The sequence below is a fragment of the Wolffia australiana genome, chromosome 20, assembly GCF_029677425.1.
Source record: "Wolffia australiana isolate 7733 chromosome 20, ASM2967742v1".
In the NCBI taxonomy this organism is placed as follows: domain Eukaryota; kingdom Viridiplantae; phylum Streptophyta; class Magnoliopsida; order Alismatales; family Araceae; genus Wolffia; species Wolffia australiana.
Genome location: NC_135854.1, coordinates 7167333 through 7193984, shown reverse-complemented (window position 1 = coordinate 7193984; position 26652 = coordinate 7167333). Strand labels below are relative to the sequence as shown.

The 26652-nt window shown below is 45.0% G+C and overlaps 4 protein-coding genes across 4 annotated transcripts; 1 reads left to right on the top strand and 3 right to left on the bottom strand.

Moving 5' to 3' along the window:
• The first annotated feature begins 920 nt into the window (after nt 1-920).
• Nucleotides 921-3588, top strand: LOC144716204 (cytochrome b-c1 complex subunit 6-1, mitochondrial-like). The gene is made up of 6 exons (XM_078591292.1): nt 921-1046; nt 1190-1225; nt 2279-2363; nt 2461-2550; nt 2644-2703; nt 3371-3588. Coding segments are annotated over exons 2-5 (210 nt in total). The 5' UTR covers nt 921-1046; nt 1190-1223; the 3' UTR covers nt 2677-2703; nt 3371-3588.
• A 943-nt stretch (nt 3589-4531) lies between these two features.
• LOC144716203 (uncharacterized) lies at nt 4532-5514 on the bottom strand. Its single transcript, XM_078591291.1, has one exon. The coding sequence runs from the start codon at nt 5360-5362 to the stop codon at nt 4745-4747; it is 618 nt and encodes a 205-aa protein (XP_078447417.1). The 5' UTR covers nt 5363-5514; the 3' UTR covers nt 4532-4744.
• A 5924-nt stretch (nt 5515-11438) lies between these two features.
• LOC144716024 (U-box domain-containing protein 25-like) lies at nt 11439-12819 on the bottom strand. Its single transcript, XM_078591033.1, has one exon. The coding sequence runs from the start codon at nt 12686-12688 to the stop codon at nt 11486-11488; it is 1203 nt and encodes a 400-aa protein (XP_078447159.1). The 5' UTR covers nt 12689-12819; the 3' UTR covers nt 11439-11485.
• Nucleotides 12820-12945: 126 nt separating this feature from the next.
• ICU2 (DNA-directed DNA polymerase) lies at nt 12946-20849 on the bottom strand. The gene is made up of 28 exons (XM_078591032.1): nt 19664-20849; nt 19415-19585; nt 19249-19332; nt 19062-19136; nt 18399-18463; nt 18019-18109; nt 17681-17866; nt 17407-17570; nt 17208-17322; nt 16934-17113; nt 16731-16844; nt 16525-16644; nt 16179-16463; nt 16006-16098; nt 15819-15937; nt 15661-15733; nt 15534-15590; nt 15360-15452; nt 15062-15282; nt 14934-14979; nt 14664-14861; nt 14222-14428; nt 14050-14126; nt 13764-13959; nt 13628-13681; nt 13423-13542; nt 13256-13330; nt 12946-13174 (listed from the first exon to the last, which is right to left on the bottom strand). Exons 1-28 carry the CDS (start codon nt 20744-20746, stop codon nt 13031-13033), a joined length of 4506 nt encoding a protein of 1501 aa, XP_078447158.1. The 5' UTR covers nt 20747-20849; the 3' UTR covers nt 12946-13030.
• Between the last annotated feature and the right edge of the window lie 5803 nt (nt 20850-26652).

Sequence of the window (26652 nt, the reverse complement as noted above, 5' to 3'; positions counted from 1 at the left end):
ATAGGGGAAAGACTTTAACGAAATTTGCACATGTTATGACTATTTGGGGCTCCTTCTCCCTTCTCCCTTGGCTCATTTACATTGTCGATGTGACTAAAACAATATTGAGCTTAAAATTATTAAATATATTACTAGAGTGATAATCTGACTTTTTGGATTATTGTTATTTTAAGGAATTTTCTAACATCATATTATTTAAGAAATTAATTTCCTGATTCAGGATTTATTTCTCATGAAAATTTGGCGGTGTTCCTCTGCTGGACGATGGAGCTACATCCAGCCAAAAAAGATGGCTGATCAAGTCCCATGTTAAGGTCCATGGGTTTGAGAGAGGATTTAGTTTAAGGTTAGGCGAGGCACATGCTATGTCAATTGACCACTTTTCTGTTTAAACTAAAAAACACTGAGGACGAATTAAAACCCTAATTTATGAGTTTATCAATCACCTACCTTACGCCTGATGAAAATGTTTTTTTTTCAAGCATTCCATCATATATTGAGAATCCAAAGGCAGTACTAGGGCATTAAGAAACTCTCCCATCATAGTTACTTATCATAATTCAGCACACCAAATAATGATTTCTCTATATCATGTGTCGTGATAAATCAGCAACACTGTTGTATCCCACTCATATATTTCCACTAAGAAGATATCTGGTTGTAACCTTTACTGGTGCAAATATTGTAGAAAAACATCCTTCTTGGCCAATAGGTACGATTTCACAAGCTGGACATGATGGGACAATGATATTATTCCTCAGAGATTTCAACTTTAGAGTACATGGTAAATGACATCATCAAGTACTATGCATGATATAGTTCTTGCAATTGCTTATTATTTTCTCGAAACTAGGTACATCAAATCAGTAAAAGAAATTTAACAAGGTGCCGTATCTGGGCCATAAATTTTAATTTAATAAACGGAAATTTAACTATCTTCTCTCAACGCAGAGAAAGGGATGAACAGTTCGTGCTAGGTTTCCTGGCCGAAGGGGGAAACCCTCGAGCGCTGCAGCTCTCCTCTCCGCGAGCACGTTCAAGAAAGGGTAAGTCAGCATCATACCCTGCAACAGTACGAGAGTGCTTCAGCTATATAAGTTGATAATCGTCGATGTTCTTCCTGGATCTGTTTCCAGAAGTTTTTCCTTCCTCGCATTCTGACTCTCGGGCTGATTCTTTCTGCCTGCAGAGGGATCGCGCGTAATTCAATCCGTTGATTCGACATGTGAGTGGGGAAATTTCTGTGTACCCTTTTGATGTTGGCTTTGTTTCAATTTATTGTTTACAATTAGATTCCTTATCTATACCTTTATCTGCTCAACCTCGCCGGGGTTCAGAACTTGCCCGACATTCAGTTAATCGCCCTTTCCAAGATATATCCTTTTCAGATTTTTTAGCGCGTCGAGCGCAATCCATCTTTTATATTATGGTAGATGTTGAGAAAAAAAAGCAAACGGGGCTACCCGTGACTTTGTGCAATTATTTTAGCTTTTCCTCCGTATCTGAATTCGTATGCGTTTGATGCATGAAATATCGGTTTTCTTTTGTTAGGTCTTAAATTTCGAACATACTTTCAATTTGTATGTCTCAACTGTTCAAACTTAAAAGCGTACGACTTATTTCTTATCAATCAATGGAAAAGGGGCCTTTTTCAAGATATCATTCTTTTGGGATTCACAATAAGTTTATAGATTAGATGCTCTGAGAAAAAGCAAGCTTACTGCACGCTGCATGGAAAAAATGATTTGATTTATCTTTTAATTTCCTTCACTCTATAATAAGATTCACTAATTATATACTTTCTCTCTCCCCTTTTCCATTCCTTGCGCCAATCATTTGTAGACTTTACTAAACCCCAAATGGCCAAACTTCCTCCATTCCCTAGTTCCATCCCAAGTAGGATTCGGCAAGATGGTAATTGGATCAGGTCTGAGTTGGGACGATTGATCAAGCCAAACTGAAGTTCGATCTGACCAAAATTTGATTCGATATTTGATTGGCCATCTTAATTATTGACTCAGCTGATTTGATCAACTGAATCTTCTGCTCTGATTGTAGAATAAGCTCTTCTGCCAAACACTAATCCCAAAGGTGTCAAATCTAGATCTTGTGTAAATAAGATCTTAACAGTAATTTCACACTGAATACTTTTAAGGAGTTACTGCCGAAATTATGTGTTCCATTTACTGCCATCTCTTTGACATTACTCGTTGAGTTCTTTGATATTCGTCTTGTGATGAAGAAACATGTTTCTGATGGTATGATGTTGACGGCTCAGGGCCGACGAGGAGCTGGTCGACCCGAAAAATTATCTCGAAGAGAGATGCAAACCCAAATGTGTGAAATTCTGGATAGAATATGGGGTATAATATTCCTCTCTTCTTGAACCGAGTTGCTCCCATAATAACCGGATATGCTGTAACTGTTTTTGAAAAATTACATACTCTTTTCTTCTGACAGAAATGCGTTGACCGGGTCAAGGACGATGAAACTGGGCACAAGCACTGCACCGGGCAGTACTTTGACTACTGGTCCTGCATTGACACATGCGTACGGATTTTTAATTGGATTTACATACTTATTAATTTTCCTCCCATTATCAATTTAACGAGGCAGCAACCTGACCCGCCCTTTAACCCGCAGGTGGCTCCAAAACTTTTTGAGAAACTGAAGTGATTATTGAGAGGCTCAATCTCTTCTCTGGTGAGTCATTTTGACTGTTGGCTGAAGAGAAAACAGCTCATCCTCCGTGTTGTTTTTGTCCAAATTTACCATTGTCATAAAATGATTAGCTGCTCCTTTAAATCACGGCTTTTGATCCTTTCATCAGTTTGCTTGCTTCTCGAATCCGTGAATAAATATAATACAACCAATAAGAGCGTAGCTCTTATTTAGTATTATATTTATTAACAAAAAGTATGCCTGCATGCACATGAGAGTCGGGGTTGCTCCAAGGTGTGAGTAGGGGGTATTTTGTTCGCGAGGATGGATTGATTGTCAATTCAGGGGGGTGTGGACTCGACGGCTACTGGGTTAGACTTTTGGATAAACTGCACCTGACCAGGGATGGACGTAAACTCATAAGCTACCGATGGTAGGGTTAATAGCCCAGGTCTTACTGTGAAACAAAAAACCTGCGCCTCAACAACAGGCAGGTTGGTTCTTTTGTAGCCATCGGTTTTGGCAAGGAGACCATAGGAAAACAAATGAAGGGGAGATGTTAATTTAAGTTAAACTTGGGCTGGAATTTTGTATCAAAGTAGATTGTGGTTTTGTCTTCAGTTGTTCAGCAGTTATGCAATCCTGCATTTTCTACCATGTCCTTTGCTTGCCATTGATTCAGTATATTTTTCTTCACTTACTTTTGCAGGCTGGCTTTGGTCTCATGCTCAGAGAGAGGGAGAGAGAGAGAGAGAGAGAGAGAGAGAGAGAGAGAGAGAGAGAGAGAGAGAGAGAGAGAGAGAGAGAGAGAGAGAACCATTCTTGGAATTCAGTGCAGTGACTGAACATTTGTCGCAGTGAGGAATAATGTCAGTTTCTGCCACGTGGCACTCGCAACCTTTTATATTACTGGAGCCTTGAGGAGTAGACTCGTATCCTCGGCGGAGCTTTTTTGTTAGTTATCTTCACAAATATGTAAGCAGTTGCATTTTTAAATGTGGTACCACCAGTGACGAATTATTAAAAAAAATCCCGTACAGTAACGGAAGTCGTTGAAAGTTCAACCTATCCTAATAATATGCTTTTTCGACGATATTTTCTAATGTTTTTTTAACCGACGGAATCCACAAGCCTGAGGGCATGCACTGCTCTGCTTATATTTTGAGGATATAGACTATGTCTGGAAGGTAAAATACTGATTACTGACTAGATTATGTTAAAAGTTATGTCAATATAAATGGATTACACGAGTCATGAGTCAGCAGTTTCATGAGTCAACAGCTACCTATAAGACTACGAGGCCAACTATGAACATCAAGAATCAGGGATTACATGGAGAAAATTAACTTATGAGCCAATACTATTGCACTATTTTCATCCAAATCTGCCCCAACATCTCTGGGGGAGACTATTCTTGGCCAAATGTGTAATCTGAAAACCTGTTTGAGATTTCTTCGATAAAACTTTTCAGCTTCAACTCATCTAAGAATATCTTGAGATTTATTTTTTATGTATTTGTGGAAATGGGATACTTTTGCTGTATCTCCAAACCGAACTCCTCGAGTCAACCATCTTTTAGGCCTATTAAAACGGGCATGTGATGTATACCCCCCTAACGACACATTTGAACAAAATTATTAAAATGAGGATCGTCTGCTTTTCTTTGAATGAGGATCTCCGTCTAGAAATTGAAGGACTTTATTATCCCAAGTCCCAACCCACGCTTGGTGACATTTCTTTAAACTCAAATCTGTGTCCGACCACAACCTGTTACGTTGCTGGAGGAGATAATAGTCTGGGCTGTACGCCTTCGGACCGCCCTTGTTCTCTCTTTCTCCTGCAAATTATCTTCGAATCGTCCAAAAAAAGCTAGAAAATATCAGCAGCAAAACTTATATTTCCACGATACACGGGATAAAATAGACCGACCCTTTTCCCCACCGAGAAACGGTGGTAGACTCTGCGCAGGATGGCAAAGTTTTCGACAACTCCTCGCGTTTGAAATAGTCGGAAGAGAGCAGTAACTCTCCTTTCTCTCAGAGCAGCCAGTGAAGGGCCGCGGTTTCCTTCTTCTCGCTGTCGTCTACAGCGGAGGAAACGCAGCGGAGAAAGGCGGAGGAGACGACGAGGCGTCCGCGGCGGAAGAAGAAGGCGAGGAAGAGAAGGACGAGAAGAGAGGAGGAAAAGGAGAGGAAGCGAGAGAAGACGTCATGAACTGGTCGAAGAGGTTGGCCGGCCTCTCCGCCGGCGACGGCGCCGCCTTGGCGGGCGGCGCTTCTTCGGGGAAGTTGAGCTTGGCTTTGCTCCCTCTGAACTGCAGCGCCGCCTGGTCGTACGCCCTGGCGGCGCACTCCGCCGTCTCGAACGTCCCCAACCATATTCTCACCGCCTTCTTCGGGTCTCTTATCTCCGCCGCCCACTTCCCCCACGGCCGCTGCCTCACTCCCTTGTACTTCCTCTCCGCCCGCCGCGACGGCGGAGACGACGGCGGAGGCGCCGGCTGGGACGACAGCGACGACGGCGACGACGGCGACGACGTCTCCTTCTCCGGCGGCGCGCTGCCGGAGACGACTAGCGAGAGCGCGGCGACAATAGCCGCGGTCTCCTGCTCGGCTAGCGAGGCGGCGCGATGACGCCGGAAGCCTCGTTGACGTCGCGGGTCGCCGCCGGTTGACGGGTTGGAAGCTTCGAAGGAGTTCATCGGCAGTGTGAGTTGGAGAAGGCGGGGGAGGCTTTGCGGAAGGTGGATTTATAGGGTTGGGCTGGCGTTGACCGGAAGCGGAAGATCGAAATCATGGCTTTTTAGACGCATGTTTGGACGGCGGAAAGAGACTTGCTCCTAATTGGACGTGACTTTTGTGTCTTAATCTCTCTCTCTCTCTCTCTCTCTCTTCTTTTTTATTTCTAGAAAAAGTCAAACCCTTTGCAAGCCTATCTCTCTCTCTCTCTCTATCTAGAAAAAGTCAAACCCTTTGCAAGCCTCTCATCGGCGTTGATCCTTCACGCAGTCAAAGGTATGGCGGAATCTGTGACTATCTATCCGTTTTTTTTTTTAAATCAAACCCCTGCAGAACTAGTCATTGGATTTCACCTTTAACATAGTGAAGGGTACATCATAGTCCTTGATTATCTGGATTTCTTTTTAAAAAGTCAAAATCTTTTATCGGCGTTGACCCTTGGCACGGTCAAAGGTGTTTCATAACATGTGATTATCTGATTTTGCATTTTTGTAGGTCAAAACCCCATGAAAACCCTGTTATCGGCAATGGTCCTTGACGCAGCCAAAGGTACATCATAATTTGTGATTATCTCTTTTTTATATTAAAAAAGTAAAAACCCGTGCAAATCCTTTATTAGACTTGACCCTTGAAACAGTCAAAGGTACCACATAATCTGTGCGAAAGGACCTTTCTCGCTAGAAGGTCAACCCCCCATGCAAACCAATTATTGATGTTGACCCTTGAAGCAGTCAACCTATCGTTACCTTTTATTATAAAAAAATCAAAGGCAGTGGACTGCGGAAGATGGTTGGTTCTTTTTTTGTTTTGTTTTTAAGCTCGTTGTCGAATTGAAGGGGGTTTACTTGTCTGGAATCAGGAGAGAATCGGCGCATTGAAGCTGTTCTCTTTATGAAATACTGATGGCCCAATTCTTCCACGTGGATTAGGGTTTGACTGGTGTCATCGAAAGGCTGACGTCATGTCTGAATGGGTCAAGTCAACGCAATAGGTGTTCAGTCAAAGAAATGGTCGGCAGGGCTTTGAATGAGCGATTCGGAATGTTTTTCTGTGCTGTGGCGTGTGGGCTTCTCTTGTCAAATAATTATCTGTGAAGCTGACAACCTGGAGGTTAATGCTTCCCATCAGGCGTGACAACGATGGATTTGAGAAAGAGAGAGAGATAGGGAACGTGGGAGAGGAGATAGAAGAGAGAGAGAGGGGTAAAGGAGATAGGAGAGAGAGAGAGGGAAAGGATATAGGAAAGAGCGAGGGAAAGGAGATATGAGAGAGAGGGAGAGGATATATGAGGGAGAGGAGAGAGAGAGAAGTGATTGGGGGGAGAGATTGGACATAGGAGATAAGAGAGAGGAAGGGAGGGGGAGAGAGAGACAGGAGATAGGAGTGAGGGAGGGAGGGAGAGAGAGATAGAGAGAGATGAGATAGGAGAGAGGAAGGGAGGGAGAGAGAGAGAGCCAGGAGATAGGATAGAGGAAGGTGAGGGAAGGCGGGAGAGAGAGATAGAGAGAGATGAGATAGGAGAGAGGAAGGAAGGGGGAGAGAGATATATATAGAGAGATGAGATAGGAGAGAGGAATGAAGGGGGAGAGAGAGATATAGAGAGATGAGATAGGAGAGAGGAAGGAAGGGGGAGAGAGAGATATATAGAGAGATGAGATAGGAGAGAGGAATGAAGGGGGAGACAGAGATATAGAGAGATGAGATAGGAGAGAGGAGGGAGGGAGAGAGAGATAGAGAGAGATGAGATAGGATAGAGGAAGGGAGGGAGAGAGAGGGACATGAGATAGGAGTGAGGGAGGGAGGAATTGAGATATATATGTATATAGATGGATAGATAGATAGAGACATGATAGGAGAGAGGGAAGGAGATTTATATATAGATAGATAAATTGATAGAGAGAGAGACAGATATAGATAGATAAATTGATAGAGAGAGAGACAGAGAGGCGAGAGAGAGAGACAGAGAAAGACAGTGAGAAAGAGAGACAGCGACAGAGACAGAGTAACACAGAGAGAGAGTGTGACGGAGACAGAGAGATACAGAGAGAGAGAGAGCGACAGAGACAGAGAGATACAGAGAGAGAGAGAGAGAGAGAGAGAGAGAGAGAGAGAGAGAGAGAGAGAGAGAGAGAGAGAGAGAGAGAGAGAGAGAGAGAGAGAGAGAGAGAGAGAGAGAGAGAGAGAGAGAGAGAGAGAGAGAGAGAGATTACTTCTATATAATACTTAAGGAGTTGGGACCATGAAAGTGGACCCATGAAAAGAACGGGACAAGGAAAGAAGAGGAGGATGGCCCATTATACACAAGGTCTTTTTTTTTTGCAGTTCTGATACTGATTTACCATGCTAATCCTTTATGATGATATATTACATCTGATTTTCTTAGACCATCCCCTCTTCCTCATTACTCAATGTCTCTTCAGTTAGCAGTTCTCAGCCCCAAGCAGTATTATTCACATGTGGGCTTCCTATGATCCATGTAGGGATAGGTTCCGATGGCTACGTTTATGTGATTAAGTGGACAATAAACGGTGCATAAAATTTATCATCCTTATACTTTGATAATCTTGATTTTTATCTTAGTCACGTAATAATGTTGTCATGGATATGTATAATCAATGGCATTTGAAATTTTAATTATGTGTCCATCAGTGTTCACATAATAATTTATTTCTCTTAAAAGCGCATTGATTAGACAAAAAAGTCAATTCCTAATCAAGAATGTTCGAATCACGGTCACTGCACGTTCAACCTATTGGTTGTATCTGGAATCATTTTGAAATTTCAAAAATTTTAAAGCAATATAAGTTTCAAGAGAAAAGATTTCTTGACTTAGTACCTTTATGGATAACGACAAATATTACCCTATGGGTCAATGACTCAAGTGAAAAAAAATTGATCTGAAATTGCCGTACTAGTTTAGTTATCATAAATTGCCGTAGTAGTTTAGTTATTGTAGTATTTTAGCCACTGACAAAGAGGGAAATGTTTGTCGTCCTTCTGCATGAAGGTACTAAGTTCGGAGATCTTACTCTTCAAAATTAAATCGTTTTATAGAATATAGAATTCCAAATCGATTCCATAAACAGTCCATGGTTTGAACGTGCACTGACCATGATTAGAACATTATTGACTCAGAAATATCTACAAATATTAAGCCGGTTAAGTGAGAAAGATAATGCTCATATATGATTTTTATTTAAAGTAAACTTTATCCAAAACTGTGAAGAATACTTGCAAGAAATATTTATTAATTTTAATACGGTGAGACCCATTTACAATCTACTTGGAAACTTGAGCGTTTTTCCTGATTGTCGATGAGTTATTTTATTTATTAGATTCTAGATTGAGTTATAAAATATTGACAACAATTAAGTATATATAATACAATTTACAGAACTTTCATAAATCTTAAAAATAATTTATTGGCTGATCACTTGGACGTCGATATTGTTTTATTTCATAAAAGTTCTGAACATTTTTGGTTTATTGGTTTAAGCTAAAAGTAATATATGAAAATTTATGAACTGCCATGTTGATGCACTGTCGAGCCCGTGCAGACAGTTTCTGAGGGGGAAATGTAATCATGCGTTTGGTTCACGATATAATAAATTGTCGGAATGAAGACAAATGCGGAATCTCTCTTTTTCAGTATTCTGCAATAACTTTATATCTCCTAAGGTTCTTGATATTATTAGATACAAATTATCTGACATTTGATCTAGGTGCTAGTAAGTATATTTAATTGTCATGCTCCTAAGCTATACTCTAGGAATGATCCATACATTCATTTCAATCGAACAAAGGTTAATGTGGAATAATATGATAAAGGCATTGTCAATTTCATGGAGGCTTTTCATCACAGACTTATTGTGAAAAATGAATGAGTTAATTTTGTGAAAGTCTATGATGGTGGCAATGAGGCACGAGGTCCAAATGGCGTCACTATACGAGAATATTAAACTATCTCACCATTATTTCTCTTTATACAACTAATACATCTAATGGATAATCATTTCCTTAAAAATCCGTCGTCCTATTAATGCAATTTTGTGCCAATTGTTTGACTATCCACGATTTATTGGTAACGGTAAGGCTAGATGCAATATTTATCTGCATTTCATCAATTTTTTGTGGTGTCCTACATTTGGAGAAATATTTCTTTTATGAGAAAGCGAATGCCTTGATCGGTTAAAAGTTTTTTACCCACTAACGCCATGCATCTTTATGTTTACACTCCATCTGAAAATCACATCCAGATGTATTGTTGTTTCATGGGACTTGAATGGCCCTTGGATTAAACTTTCATATGACAAGCTAGGAACTAGTATATTTATATTTGTTCAAGGGTAAAATGATAATGTGTACTAAACTCATCTTCATTCTATCTTGGTCATAATTACGACGAATTTAAGATTAAACTTTATAGTTTGTTCCGTGAATGATATTACATTGTGTCTGCATCAAAGAGCTACGTTGTGTAAAATTAAGAGCCAGGGCAGGTTTTAAGCCGGCCGGTTGTTTCTGTATCTTTCAAGCGTGAACCGGCCGGTCGGGCCGGGGCCTCGAGATCGTCGCCCGACCGGTTGCCAGTCAAAGTGATCCCCCCACTTTATTGACCAAGTGGATTCATTCATAAATATGTATTTAATATTTCTGTCTCTAAATTTAATCAGTCAAACAAGACCAGCATGATATGGTTGGGAGGCGGTCTCTCTCTCTCTCTCTATCTCATCCTCTAGGTATTTAAAACTCCTTTGTCTCTCTAAATTATGTCAGTCAACGAAACCCAGAATGACCATGATTGGGAGGGGTCTGTGCCTCTCTATCTCTCTCTATAAATTTGGGAGAGATGTGCAGAAACTAGTCGATGCCTTTCTTCCCCTAGTTATATCTCTCTCTCCCTCGTTTTGGAGAGAGAGATAGAGATCTCAACGGTGGTGTTCTCTCTCTCCCTCTGCGACGGCCCCTGCAACCTTTAATCACCAACGCCAGGCAGAGAAAGAGAGAGAAACCAGTAGAAAGAAAGATAAAGACATGTAGAGAGAAAGGGAGATGAGTCAGACTTATAGAGACCAGTAGAGATAGAGAGATCAGAGACCACTAGAGAGAAAAAGATGGAGAGACCGGAAGAGAAAGAGAGAGACCGGAAGAGAGAGAGATTAAAGGCCATTTGAGAGAAAGAGAGAGACCACTAGTGAGAAAGAGATGGAGGGACCAATAGAGAAAGAGAGAGACCAGTAGAGAGAAAGAGAGATGGAGTCCACTAGTGAGAATGAGATAGAGGGACCGATAGAGAAAGAGAGAGGGAGCCCACTAGTGAGAAAGAGATAAAGAGATTAGAGACCATTTGAGAGAAAGAGAGAGAGACAGGTAGAGAAAGAGAGATATATAGACCAGTAGAGAAAGAGAGAGACTGGTAGAGAAAGAGATAGTCCAGTAAAGAGAAAGAGAGAGAGACCAGTACAGAGAAAGTGAGATAGATAGACCAGTAGAGAAAGAGAGAGAGACTGGTAGAGAAAGAGATAGACCAGTAAAGAGAAAGTGAGATAGATAGACCAGTAGAGAAAGAGAGAGAGACTAGTGGAGAAAGAGATAGACCAGTAAAGAGAAAGAGAGTCAGATATACCAGTAGAGAAAGAGAGAGAGAACGGTTGAGGGAGAGAGAGATCAGTAGACTAGTAGAGGGAGAGAGAGACAGACCGGTTGAAGGAGAGAGAGAGATCAGTGGAGAGAAAGAGAGACAATAGAGAAAAAGAGAGACCAGTCGAGGGAGAGAGAGATAAGTAGAGGAAGAGAGACCACTCGAGGGAAAGGGAGGCAGAAGTAGAGAAAGAGAGAGACCAGTAGGGATAGAGAGAGAGGGGAAGAGAGAAAGTGAGAAAGGGGAAACAGAGAGAGAGGAAAGAGAGAAAGTGGGAGAGGGAAACCGAGAGAGAGGAAAGAGAGAAAGTGGGAGAGGGAAACAGAGAGAGAGAGAGAGAGAGAGAGAGAGAGAGAGAGAGAGAGAGAGAGAGAGAGAGAGCAGTAGAGAGTGGAGCAGGCTGGGCCAAAGGTTGCACGTCACCCGGCCAGGAGGTGTAACTAAACTAACAGGGAAAGTTGAATGAGGAAGAAGAGGAAGAAGCAGCAGAGCAGCGGGGGACGGGGAAGTCGTCGGAGACGGCGTGGGAGTCGCAGGGGGGCCACGCGGGGCGCAGCAGCCTGAGCAGCGCCTGCGCCTTCCTCTTCCCCCTCTCCGTGCACCCGCTCTGCACCATTAGCAGCAGCCTCCCCACCGCCCCCTTCTCCACCGCCGCCCGCCGCGCCCCCTCCCACTCCCCGCACACCGCCGCCAGCGCCCCCGCCGCGTGCTCCGCCGCCCGCTCCGACGCCTTCCCCCCCACCGCCCCCACCAGCGCCTCCACCGCGCCCCCCCGCCCCGCCACCCCCGCCCTCCCCGCCGCCACCCGGCACAGCAGCTCCACCGCCGCCAGCCCCCGCTCCGCGTCCCCCCTCTCCAGGCCCCCCGCGCCCACCCGCTCCGCCACCGCCTCCGCCGCCCCCATCGCCGCCGCCCTCTCCCTGCCCCCCTTCGCCAGGCACACCGCCAGCAGCGCCCCCATCGCCGCCCCCGCCTCCTCCCCGCCCCCCTGCACCGCCCCCACCACCGCCTCCACCAACCCCGGCGCGCGCCCCAGCCCCGCCCTCACCTCCGCCGACCGCGCCGCCGCCGCCTCCACCATCGCCGCCGCCGAGGCCCGGACCTCCGCCGACGGGTGCGACGCCAGAAGCGACCCCAGCCGCCGCGCGCGCTCCGGGCAGCCCGCCACCGCCGCGCTCTCCGCCTCCGACAGCGGGGGCAGCGCCGCTGCCGCCAGCGCGAGCGACTCCGCCGCCACCGCGTCCGGCGCGCGGAAGCAGAGGGAGAGGACGTCGGCGCGGTGGTCCGGGGTGGCCGCCACGGCGGCGCGCGCGTCGGCCGCGCCGCGCAGGCGCCGGAGCGCGGCCACACGGTCGGGGTCGGGCAAGGACGGCGACGCGGCCTGCAGCAGCAGCGCGGCCACCGCGACGGGGTCGGCGGCGCTCCAGCGGAGGATGAGCCGGCGGAGGGTCAGGTTGGGGATGAGCGAGAGCTCCGGCAGCGGCGACCGCGTCACGGGGCAGGTCCGGTTCCCGGCCGCGAGCCACGACTCGATGCTGGCTCTGTCGTAGGTCTGCCCCGTGGCCACCGTCACCGGGTCTCGCATCAGCTCCAGCGAGATCGGGCACCGGAAGTGCAACGGCATCTGCGCCGCCGTCTGGTCCGGCATGATCGTAACCGCTGGCCCGACCTGCTCGGGCCGGCCTGTTTATATCGGGGCGGCCGCACGAGGGGGGCCTGGCGGCGCCGCCTCGAAGACCGCGCCGATACGGAAGACCCCCTCGCCGGCACGGGACGAGAAGCCCACTTTCAAGACTGGCCCTTTATCGTCTTCCTCTTCTCTCTCTCCCCCCCCCCCCGGCGACGCGTGTCGTCGCCGTCAAGGCAACGCCACGTGGCGACTCTGCCGCACGTGCACAGAAGGAGTAGATCTGCTCGAGAAAGGTAGGGCCCACCGGGTCAACGGGGGATTCTGTTTTTGTTTTACGCGCGCAGAGGGTTCGTTCACTGGTTAGGTGGAGGAGACGCAGAGGTCCGCGAGGCGGACCCAGCCGAAGGCGCACCGGTCGCGGACCGCCTGCACCGCGGCCAGAGCCGGGCCGCTCGCCAGCCGAGCCTGGGCCAGCTCCCTCTCTCTCTCACCCGGCAGATCCATCTGCCACGCCCAATGAAAAACGGACGGATCAGATCTAGAGAGAGGGAGAGAATCCGAGACAAAGAGAGGAAAAAGTCAAACCTTTTCAAGACTTCGGGGGGCGTCCAGAACGTAGCAGAAGTAGCTCAGCTGCCTGTACAAATGCCACTCCGTGTACTGGAAAAGCCCGGTCAAAGCCCGGTCAGACGCGTGCCCAAGAGAGAGAAGGAGAGATATAAAAGCTCAGATAGAGAGAGAAAGGAGGAGACCTGTCGGAGGAGACGACCGTTGCAGCGGGGGTAGTTTGGGCAGACCGTTCCCCTGTCCGAATCGCCCAGCACGCGCAAGTTAAGCGCCCGCGTCGTACACCTGCACACCTCCTCGTCGCACTGCCGCGGCACAGAATAATTCGCAACTTAGATTTGATCGAGCTAATCATAGCGTGAATTATTTATTGGTTAATCAGTATGGTACCGTCATCAGGCCCCGATAGTAGGTGGACTGGAACCTCTCCACCTGCCGCTTAACCTGTGCCAGCGCAAGATCGGACGGTCAGATCGGAGCAGATCAGGATCAGATCAGATCCGATGGTGGTGACGTTAAGCTAGACCTGGTTGGCGAGCATGGCGGGGGATATTCTACCGGAGTCGCCGTCCGGGCAGCGCGAACAGGCCATCCGCCGCCAGAAGCTCTGCTCCGCCGGCGGATCGCCGCCGGAGCTTGAGAGCAGGCTGGATATCGGGGGGCACTCGAAGGAGCAGGAGCATCCCGGGCAGCATATTCTCAACGGCTCACACCCCTTGTACCTGTCAACATAAAAAAAACAAACATTTAATACTATCAAAATTCAAAATAAAAATCTAGAGAGATGGACACAGGCGGGCTTCAAATCTTGCCTCTCGTCGTCGTCCAAGGCGGTGAGGAGGGCGGCGGAGGGGTCGGCGGCGGCGGCATCGACCCTCGTCTGCTGGAACTGGAAGAGAAGAGAGAATTGGGCAACAGAAGCATCAGACACATGAAAGGGGAATTGGGCTGGTTGAGGAGATGAAAGGGCAATTGGAAGCTCACTTTGGAGGAATCCAAGCCCAAGCAGTCGGCCAGCCGGGCCGGGCTCGTGCCCTCGATAGACGCGCAGAGTCTCGACACCACCGGATGGATCTGCTGAGAGAGATAATAGTCAATGTCCACCATCCATCCTTCGCCGTCATCCCTCTTCAGCTCGTCGGGATGTCTTGCCCGGCCGGCCAACCCCCCTGCCAAACCGGAGCTCGGCTCCTGCAACACGAGCAATTTAGATGAATCTGAATGTTGCAAAGCCAACGCAGGCGCCACTCTTGGAGTTGTCACAGAGTCAATTCAGGTTCAGATGGATGTTGCAAAGTCAATGAAGATGAATGCAGAGTGTCGATATCGAAGAGAAGACTGAGATGAAGATTCATGTTACGAAGTAGACAAAGATTTCAGATGCGGTCCACCGGGGAAGCCGGTGGTTTGATGAGCGGGTGGGTACCTGCTGACGGCAGACAATGTACGGAACCGTGTCGCCGGCGCAGCAGCCGGTGACATGGCCCTCTTGTTTTAGTCTCAGAGCCACCTGGACGTGAGGCTGACTCTTGGCATCGGGGTAGTCTTCGGGGGCCTTGGTCAAAGTCTTGGTGATGACGTACTTATCCAGCATCACCTGCCCGTTCCTCATTTCTTCTTGAATCTGCGCCCTTTGTGAAGTCATTAACCCACTCAAATATTTGAACAATTATCTTAGCCCTGGAATAAATTTTACCCTCATCAGAGCGCGGTGGATCGCCTCCACTACATCCTCGCAGGACCTGTGTGTGAAGCCATATTTTTAAATTTTTTACATTTCTTCTGAGAAAAATAGAATTTTGTTCAAAGAAAGTAATTAATTACCCTCCGGATAATATCTGGGAGAGGCAGAAGTCGCCGATTTCCTTGGACAAGAGGCTCCAGTCGCGCCGCACCATGTCGAGGCCCTTGCGTTCGATGACGTCAAAGGGCGTACCGTCGCGGAAGACGACTTTGACCGCAGCGTATTTCTTCTTCTTCAGGAGTAGCATCCTCTTGTACAGGCCGTCTAGATCAATCTCCAGGCACCGGTATTTCTTGTTGACCTGCACAAATAAATTAATAATAAACTCATTAATTATTTAATAAGTTGACCTTTTTCAAGCGAGCGAGAGAGACTTGCCTCCTGGATGACTTTTCCGGCCATGGCCTTGGCTTGGGCTATGTCATCCACGCCGCTATACACCATTATCGAATCTGTGTCACCATATATCACCTGTCGGCGGAGACATTTTTCTTTAATATAAATTCTCGCATGTATGAAAATTAAGACGAATAATGATAACGCGGAGGGGACCTCTAAGTTTAGGTGTTTCTGAACAAGATCGACTGTACTCTGCAGAATTTCTCTTCCCTACAGAAGAAAAGTATAATTATTAACGTCCAAGGTAATGAACAGGAGGCCCAAGTTAAAAGTTTCTCACTTGCAGCGTTATTAGTTCTGCAAGAGGCTTTGCGTAAAATCTAGAGTGGGAAAAGCCTAAGCATCCGTACATGCTGATGAGAGGCACACATTATATAATTATTAACATCAGGTGAGAAAAAAAGGAAGGACATCATGACTGAGACGATAGAGACTAACCTGTTGGCCGTTAACTTCAACGCTTGCTGTTGGATGTCAAGCTGTTGAAGCTTGATTCCAGTCGCGTTCTTCAGCCAGGACTTGACCATTCTCCTCCTCTCGACCAAATTCCTCAAAAGCTGCCCAAAAAGAGGGTTTGGAGAAAGAACATGAAAAAGGAAGACTCGGTCAAAGTCACGGCAAACACCTCGGGAAGGATTCCTCTCGTCTTTGAAGAAGGTAGACTAGGGGCGAGCCCATCGGGAGATCTCTCCACAGTCGTGAAGCATATATTATATTCCTGAAAAATGGTAATTAAATGAGACGTTCATTTAAATAATCTTGAAAATTGCAGTATGATGGGATTAGTGAGGAGGCTACCTGAATAATTGAAGGATAGAGACTGTTGAAATCCAAAAGCAGTATGTACTTGTCGTACAATCCTTTCTTGGGTTCAAGAACCAAGCCTCCCGCATAAGAAGGGCCTTTCTTCTCCTTAACTTCGTTCTCGCGAGAATCATCGTTTAGATCGACGACATCTTCATTCATTTTCCTCTTAGAAACGATCTCAGCTTTGCTGCGCGCGGTTACCCTGTCCGGAACGATGTATTTCTTAGCGTGGAAGGCGTGGAGCAAAAGATACTCCACTCGATGAGCTCTGGCGCCCTGTTGAAAATGAAGAGAAATTTAAGGAATTGAAAAAATGTTTTGGGAAAATCTAACTTACTTGGAGAGTCTTTCCCCAGATGTTCCCGCTTATATTAGTCAACTGGCGGGTGAGAGGCAGGATACTGAGATGGAACATCAACTCAAGAGAAAGCCAGGCATCGGTTTCCCCACATTCAACCTAAAGTAAATCCAATTTAACCAAAAATAATCAAGAATTGTATTATTAATATCGTCAGAAAAAATATTCACGGAAGGAGCACCCACTAGTTCTAAGAGACGTGTTGCCGTCTGGAACATGGATGGGATATCTTGCGAAGAGATCTCTCTCCTTTCCTTGCCCAGCTGGGTCTTGGCGAGTTGGGTCAAGGAATAGCTCACCTGCCAATGACATTAAACATAAATTAATACCGTTCAAAATAAAGAGCATCAAAAAAATAATCCACATACAGATTTAATCTGTTCATTACCTCCCTCAAGAGATCACGGGAGCAGGTGTAAGTGTCACATAATAGGCGACCCGCTATGCATGCCATGAGACCAAGACTGGCCCCCGATCCGAAAACGGTGTTCCCTTTTGTGAGTTTGGGCATTACAGAACGTTTGAGCCGTCCGATCTTTGACCACATCGAGCTCGGGACCTTGCAAACCTGCAACCAAAAGTATTATTTTATCATATGTTAGCACAAAACTCGGGAAATTCCTCTTATTAACAGAAAAAAATAATACAAGCGGATGACTTACCTGGGCTCTATGCAAGAGGACATCCAAGTCGAACCCGGAGATATTATGGCCAATGAGAATGTCGCTGTCCAGCTTGTGTAACTCGATCATTAAACGATTTAGCAGCGCTCTCTCACTGCCGAATGAGTTATTTCTTCAATTAGCAGAGAATATTAGGTGAATTAAATTAGATTAATTAGAAAATAGGCGTCAGGTGGACCTGCTTTCGAAAGCAAGAACATTTGAACCGGCCTTTGTGTTCCTATCCCCAACTTCTTTCGTGAAGCCCACTGGAAATATTCCGCCATCGAGTTTCCGGATAATGGTGACGTGGGTAAGTACTCCGGCCCTCTTCCATTCTGACGCCAACATAGGCCCGTCTATCTGAATAATCCAGATTGATGAAGTCGCGGATTATTGGATTTAAACTGCATAAAACATAATATTGCCACTAAAAGTATTTATTCTGAAGGACCTAGAAAAAATAAACTAACCTTTGTTTGGTGACAACAAACAATAGATGCGGAAACTATTTCATTTGCATTGTGTTTTTCACTGTTTATTGTCTTCAAATTTATCGCCGTCACGATGACAGATGGAATTTCAGGCAGGGTCTTTGATGTAAAATTGAAAATGTGCTTCGGCGACTCAACGGTGACCTCGAATTTACACCAGCTTACCTGCGCATCAACACGAGTATCACAGATTAAAAATAAAAATGGAAATAATCAACCAAAATCTAGTGGGAGAGTGGAAAAAAAGTGTCTCAAGATCACGCGCTTGAGATTGGGTTGTAGAGAGAGGAATAACGAAGTTTTCAGAGAAACTTCACCCGCTGCTGTACTGGGCAGGTGGCAAAGTTTGAAATTGATAACCAGGAGGGACCCTTGATTTTTCTCTTAACCAAAAATAGCTCCAGAGCGCTGCAAATAAAAAAAATACCAGTGAAACATAAATAAATAAAACCAACATTAATATTTCAGCTATCGTAAGTTGAATAAGGATTTTTAAAACAAATGAGATTAGGGCCTGAAAAGTAAGCTATTCAAAAGGTCGAGTTCTAAGTATGCTCTCCTTATTTTCAAAAGAACACAATTGTCCTCTACTTTACTTCATTGATTTAGGGGGGGAAATCATGCCAGAAAGGTTCAAAGATCATCTTTGAATCCATGGATGAACAAATTACACCGGTAAAGGAATACGAATTCTTACCTGTAGCTAGTTCCTACTAATGTGAAAAAATTGTTTCCTGTCAGATCTGACGGAAGCTGGGCGTCCTGGAATGAAGAAACAAGAACTGAGATGAGAATTTATGACATTCGTATACAGCCTACTTTATTCAGATGAAACGCTAGAATTTCCAAAGATGATGCTGGAGAAGAACATTGATCCTAATTTTTCAGGGCATTAAGCTTTTCCTAACTTGAACTTGAAGCATATCCACTTAGAGTGACAGGTCTAAAAGTACGTTGTGCACCCAATGACCTAGTTTTGAGATAAACTGACTGGTGTATGCTACATTTCTTCACAGAACCCTCAGAACGCTTAACAGTTTATTGGGGAGAGGAATTTCAAGCTTCTGTGCGACGGGCTGAGAATAGGATACGATAAAACCATGATAAAAACGATGCAACGGACAAAAAGATTTGAAGAGTGACTTAATGAGAAATAAGCTCAGTAGATACCCAAAATGATCTAACAACTTAGCAGCAACGAGTAAAGAGCTTTTAAATATTCCAATCAAGCAAGCAATCTGCTTGAAAAAGTAGTGCAACAATATGACGACATTCAGAAGTTAAATACCAATTCAGGTGAAAGAATAAGCCAAGAAAGCCCAGAAAGAATGGTAAAGTGGCCTTAAGAACAAGAGAATACCTTGAATGGATAATTGACCTTCAGAACGTATTGCTCTCCCGAGGGAATGTCAAACCGCTCAAATGCGTAACCCCTCTGTATGATATAGAATAATCATATACTTGTTAAACAACAGATCAAAAGATAACAGCAAAAACAAGAAGGTACAATGCCTGTAAAAGGAAAAAGCACCGCAAACAGCACTGACCTTAACTGGAGTCATGCTGAACGACGATACATTATTTTGGATCAATAGACTCGAAATTTCATTTTTCAAGCTAGCTGACATGTCCTGAATAAAAATATTATCGAGTGAAAAATTAAAATGATAAGCGTATCATCATTACGCGAGAATAAAAAAAAGAAAAAAATACCTGGAGTTTTGCGCGAAAATCAGCGGTTGACATTTTAGAGCTGGCAACTTTTTCCTCAAGCTCTGAAGTGATGCTACTCTCAAATACAGAGCTATTTGGAATTGCATAAATACATCTCTGCGTGTTCTTCACAACCACACAACAACTATGATACGAATTCCCTGCTTTCACCTGGCATACAACCACGTTAATAAAAAAAAAAATTGAGATGCAACGAAGAATAAGCTAAACTGAAAATGGAAGTTAAACCTTTCCGAAAAGATAAATGGTTCCTGCGTTGGCACCAAATGACTCCTCGTGCGCGTCGATCAAGTAAAAATTCAGCGACCCATCAGGGCCCAATTCAAACTCAGATTTCTCATCGATCTCAGCTCCCTCGGCGATACCCGCTTTGTTCGCAGTGCTTCCATAATCCCCTTCACACATTGACTTCCAACCCGCAGTGGCACTCGGCGTACTGCCTTCTCCTTCCGGTTGTATCTTCGCATTAAGCACAAACACCTTCTCAATCTTCACCTCAGGCTCCAATTTCACTTCGACGGTATCATTCTCGCATGAAATGGCAGATTCATCAGCCATCTGCTCTTCCTTCACGCGCCCCGAATCAGTTTCTAGAACGCGATTTTCCGAAATTTCAACTATCGAAGGAGGATTGTCAACAGGCAGAGGCGTTCTGGGCTCGTCCATAGCCGACGGAGGAGCAATGGCGAAGCTCCGAGCGCCAGGAACGACGGCCGTCGGACCCACACGGCGGGACCTCCTCTCTTCTCTGTCGGCCTCGTCGGGAGCGTACTCCGCGATCAAATCATCGACGATGCTGTCGGAGGACAAAGAAGTGCCCTTGCCCCTCTCGTTCTTCCTCAGAACCGACGAAGTGAACATGGTAGAGAGCTTCTGCTTCCCCATCAACGCCGCCGCAGCGGTCAGGGAAGTCGGGGCGGGTTTCTTGGCAGGGGGGTCCTTCTTCGCCTCCTTCTTCTTCATCTTCTTCTTCAGAGATGCATCCAAGTCGTCGTCTTCGTCGGACGAAGGGGGGAGGGCGGCGTCGGCCCAGTCCACTTCCTGGCCGAGGTCGTCGTAGCCCATGCCATCGTCGTCGACGATGAAGCCCTTGGCAGCTTCCCTGCGCTGCGCGACGATGCGGGCGTAGTCTTCCTCGCCGACGGTGTCGTAGATGGGTTCCTCGAGCTTGATCAGGAAGCTGGTGCCGGATTCCGATCGGCGGCCGCCGGATCGGCGGAGGGTTTTGAGGCGCTGGAGGGCGTCGGCGCGGGCGGCGGCGTCGGCGGAGCGGCCGGATCTCCGGCGATTGGCCGCCGGCGAGTCTTCCATTGCCTCAGCTCTGGGCCGCGCTTCCTCCTCTTCTTCTCTTCTCTTCTCTTCTCTCTGGTTGGGTCGTTGCAGTGGCCCTCTTCTTGTCCAGCCCTATCGATGCGGATTGCGGAAGGAGGTTTTGGCGGGAAAGTTGCCCGGAGGCGCCAACTTGAGCCGGGTATGGGGCCGACTTTGAGATTCATCCTGGGCCGTCGTATCACCTCTTCGGCCCGGCTCTCTCTCTCTCTCTCTCTCTCTCTCTCTCTCTCTCTCTCTCTCTCTCTCTCTCCCTATCTTACGCTCTCTCTTTCCTCTCTCTCTCTTCACCTCTATCTTTTCCTCTTTTCCCCCCTCTTCTCTCTCTTACCCTCTCCCTCTCTCTTACCCTCTTCCCCCTCTTACCCTCTTTCTCCCTCTTTCTTACCGTCTCCCTCTCTCTTATCCTTTCTCTCTTTCTCTCTCAAGCCTTCTCTCTCCCTATCTCTCTTCCTCTCTCTCTTACCCTCTCTCTCTCCCTCTCTCTCCCCCTCTCTCTCTCTCCCTCTCTCTGTTCCTTTCTCTAACTCTCTCTCTCTCCCTCTCTCTTACCCTCTCTCTGTTCCTCTCTCTGACCCTCTCTCTCTCCCTCTCTCTTACCCTCTCTCTGTTCCTCTCTCTAACCCTCTCTCTATTCTTCTCTCTTACCCTCTCTCTTACCCTCTCTCTAATCCTCTCTGTGTTCCTCTCTCTCCCTCTCTCTTACCCTCTCTCTCTCTCTTCCTCTTTTTAACCCTCTCTTACCCTCTCTCTCTGTTCCTCTCTTACACACTCTCTCTTTTAACCCTCTCTTACCCTCTCTCTCTGTTCCTATCTCTAACCCCCTCTCTTCTTCTTCCCCCTTTCTCTCTCTCCCTCTCTCTCTCTCTTCTTTCCCCTTTTTTCTCTCTCTCTTTCTCTTTGCCTTCCTCTCTCTCTCTCTCTCTCTCTCTCTCTCTCTCTCTCTCTCTCTTCTTTCCCCTTTTCTCTCTCTCTTTCTCTTTGCCTTCCTCTCCCCTCTCTCTTTCCTTCTTTCCCCTTCTCTCTCTCTATTTCTTTCCCTTCCTCTCCCCCTCTCTCTCTTCTTTCCCTCTCTTTCTTGATATCATTGTCTTCCTCTCCCTCTCTCTCTACTTCTTTTCCTCTCCTTCTCTCTTACACCCCTCTCTCTCTTCCTCTTTTTTACTTCTCTCTCTCTTACCTCTTTATCTCTTCCTCTATATCGTCCTCTTTATGTCTCTCTTTACTCTCTCTCTCTCTCTCTCTCTCTCTCTTTCTCTCTCTCTTTTACCATGTCTCTATTTTCCTCTTGCCCTCTATGAAGATACTTGTGATTCCAATATGTAATCGAGAAGAGAAAGTAGAGAAGAAGAGGAAGGGACATCTCATGATTGTAGCTCATAAAGCCATCCATTCTGAAACATAAAATAGATAAAGATAGAGATGGGGATTAGAGGATGGACAGGGCGACATGTAGGTCATCCATTTCTCTTACTCAATGATAGGATGGGACGCTTGATGCGGAACGACGTGCCAAGATCGACAACCGTTGTAGCTTCAATTGGGTGAACGTAATGCAAGTGGATGATGATGCGTACACGCATGCAACAAAATCCAACAAGAAGTATAAACCCAGCATTGAAGACAATGGCAACTAATAAAAATTAGTAAGAGGGTCCTGGGTATATCAGTAGGCTCCCAGTGACCCAGACGTCGAGGTTGAAGACCGACGGTGTGAATAGAGCTACTGTCGCTAGTGTGCACGCCCTTGAAGGTTTAAACCAAGGACGTTGATGGAAATTCTACCACTCAGAAAGAAATTGTACAACTCAGATAGTTGATCCTATCAAGACCTCTCCTAACGCCAACGGTGGAGACGTGCGCGGGAGGTATTGAGGGAAATAATCAACGCATAAGTGGGAAGAGGTGTGGAGCATACTGGATTGGTTGTGTTCGTGTCGCCCCTGCTGCCAATAATGAGAGTTGACAGGAAATCCGTCGAGGTTGTAGATGGCGTGCAACGACAGTTTGAGCGACGCGAACAAGATGGCGGCGGCGGCATTTTGACGGCGCGGTATCGGTATGCGGTGACATGACACAACATGACGGTAGCCGCACGGTGCTGGCGACAGTGATGCAGGGTGATGAGGTGGCAGCGCGGTGTGGCACAGTGGCGTTGTGGACAACTCAGGCGTGTGTAGTCGGCCAGGCAGGTGGGTGGGTTACAAGGCTGGGCAGGAGGCCCAACAATGTAGGTGAGCGGCCGGGCGGGAGGCCGAGTGATCAAGCAGGGGGGGAGGGGCAACTGGGCAAGGCCCCAACAGCCAGGCAGGGCGCCGGAGGCCGGGCGAGCGAGTAGTGTCGGCATCGGTAGCATGCAGGCACCCGGCCAGAGCGCAGGCAGACAGGCAGGCACAGGAGGCCAGGTGGGCGAGCGGTGCCAATGTCGGCAGTGAATGAGATGTCGGGCAAGGTGCGAGCAGCCGGGCAGGTGAGTGGTGTCATCATCAACGGTGGTGGCATCAGCGGTGGTGGGTCCATTAATGTTTTAGGAAATTCCAAATTCGTAGTGGCAAAACCATAATTAAGTGGAAAACAAAAAGAAAACAATAAAACTAGTAGAAAATGGTCTTTTCTTTGCTTTGTTTTCTTATTTTTTCTCTCTAACTCAAAGAGGGGTCCCCCCATTTACATTGGGGTGAATATGGGCTTTCCCCTTAGAAAAAAGGGATAAGGCCCACATGCCGGGGTCCTAAGCCCCACCCCGCCCCTAGATGGAGAGACCCACACTTGGGCCAAATGAATGTTCATCCGATATCCATGCGACATCCAGTATCAGACATCCGATATCCAATATCTGGAAAAAATCAGGACGGTGTCTGATATCAGATGTCAGATATCATATGGATTTTGTCTAGCATGTGTAAACGGATATCAGGACGGATATCGAATGGGTAAGGACGAGGCGGATCTCAGATATCGGATATCGGATTTTGATATCTGGTTATCTGAACTGATATCAGGATATCGACATTCGGTGTCAAGAGAAAAAATCAATATTGATCATGATTCCAGATGATTTACATTAACAACTCACAAATGCTTTTAATGTTTTAATACCTTGTTTAATAAATACAACTCAACATTTCTGTTTTCTTCCGTGGGAGTTTAATATCAAACTCTGAATCCTATTATCCCATATAGAAGAAAACAGAAATTTTGAGGCGTATATATTAAACGAGGTAATTAAGTACTTAGAAAATGAGATTTTTGAGGGGTATATATAAACGAAATAATAATGCATTCAGTTTATAATTAAATATATATATATTTTTTCTATATTATTGTCTCGTTTAATATATACACCTCAAAAGTTTGGTTTTCTTCCATATGGGATAATAGGATTCAGAGTTTAATAGATTTAGAAAGCTCTCTGTTTACCTGTTGGATGATGGATTTCCTCTACAACATGTATATATTGGATATCAAAATTGGATATCTTGGATATCAACACGTCGACATATACAATGGATAGATTATATTTTTACAACCATTCTATGTTGGATATCAAAATTGGATATCCAACTCTGATATCCGATATCGTCATCATTCCTGAGAGACGGAGGCGGATGATGACATCGAGACGGATAATGATATCGGATATTGGTGAAAACGTTCTATTGGATGAGTTACGTCCTAATAGAGTAATTGATGAACCTAATTTAGGGATCTAAGTTTTCACTGGTAATTGAATTAATCATTAAATTAATATAAGACCTTAACTCTTAAAATACATGTTACATGGAGACGGGCAAGGGTCATCTACATTGGGAACAATGATATATGATTTAATGGTTTTTGAATGGTTATTATAAGATGAAAATTAATATTTAACAATATATGAATAATGGTGAGATGAGAAGATGATAAATGTTGGGTTCTAGGCTCTTAATCTAGATGAAAGAAAGATTCTACGCAGCGGAGGATTGATAGCAGAATCAAAACAACATCATTAAAACTATTTATGAAATCACATGGGCACATATCACATCTGTGATTTCTTCGATCCTCGAGAGAGACATGTTGAGCTGCTCAAGTGTGAAGCCTATAGGTGTATCCACATGATCCTAGACATGTTGAATCTTCTCTTTCCCCTTGATGAGCCCCGTTCACACTTCATCGTCATTGTTATGCAATCCTAATGGCATTGGGAATGGAAACAAACTAAGGGAAAAAGGGAGTATAAAGTGAATAAGTTTGAAAAAATCTAAACCGGGTGAATTTTATGAAACACCTGCCCTTTTTATACTAAGTGGTTATTTTCATAAAAACCCCTAAATTTTGAGTATACTTTCTGACATCTAAAATACCATTTGTATTAGTCTAGTTGACGACTCCAACAACCAAATAACCTTTATTGGCATTCTAAATTAATTACCTGTATCATATATAACTTAATTATTGCTATATTGGTTTGACCTGATCGATACGTTGTTTAGTCCATGGGGTGCTACACTACACCTTATGCTCTGGAAGATACAAATGAGTGTGGATCGACTCACTCATGGAACATGTCTGTCATTGGTTACCATATACATATAGTATCTCATCCGCTTGGTGCTCCTAAGATGACTTAGGTTATGATCAACTATCAAACCTGAATCAATCATCTGAGTTAATACTGATGCGTTTGAAAATCATGGAAGAACTCTTCTACACTATTTCATTCCCAAAGACTTCATCACATCATTTTCCTTGAGTTGTCTCCTTTTGTTTCAAGGGCGGATGATTCCATCTTGACCACTCAATTATCTTTGTGAATTTCTTGCTGCACCTGAACTAAGACTTTGTAGAGCTAATTGATTATGAACTCATTGATCAAAGTCAAAGTACAACCGTTCGTCCACAATATATCTTTGGTATCTTAGGTCTAAGGACTAGTTAAATAACCATGACATGAATCAACCTGATTGAGAATGTGGTATAGTACCATTCAGGGATTTCTACAATAAATTTGGTGAATTATTTTTGCTAAAGAGCACACAATATCTATTCCTAGGGTTCTCCACACTCAAGGGCTACGGGACCCACCGTAGATAGCGAGGCTTGATAGTGATATTGTATCTGAATACTTTGATGTCCTTGTTGGGCATCTTTAGAATAGCTATATTTGGAGAACATACTTAAAGGCTAGTGATCTCCGTATCGTGGGCTCATCACAACTCACTGAAGTCTGATAATGTATTCATGGACTCCATTATAAGCGGTACACATGCACTATAATTAATACATTGTATTAATGAACAAAAAATAAGATATGGAATGTGTGATGGGCTTTCTGGCCACATATATTTTTATGAATAAATACATATTGTCATGCAATGTAAGAGGATGAGGATATGGGTACAGTAGAGAGATCAAAGAAAATTAAAGAAATGTGAAGGAATGAGAAGTATGATAAGTAAGATTATAAATGTGCTTCATAACTAATATATTATAAATTTATTTATGTAAAAGTGGGTCATAGAGGAATGATGATGATGAAATGTTTAGAATGTGGATGAAATAGATCTAAAACTCACTTTCTTTCAATAATCCTACCAATGATTGTGATGATCCAAGCTCAATTTTATATGGATTAATGGGTTCATTTATGGATTTAAAGTATATATGTGTAGATTATAGAGTGATAGATATCCCCTTAAAATTCTAACCCAAAGCTCCTTATAATATTATGTTCTAAAGTTGGATCATTCTAATTCTTTGATGTTTCTTTCTACTTATTAATCTATGTTTCTGATTTCCAGACTAACCATAATTGGATTCACCAAATATTCCAATGATTTCTACATTCGTCATCATGATCCGATGCATGTCAAATCTGCATCTCAAATCCTCCAAAGAGTGTC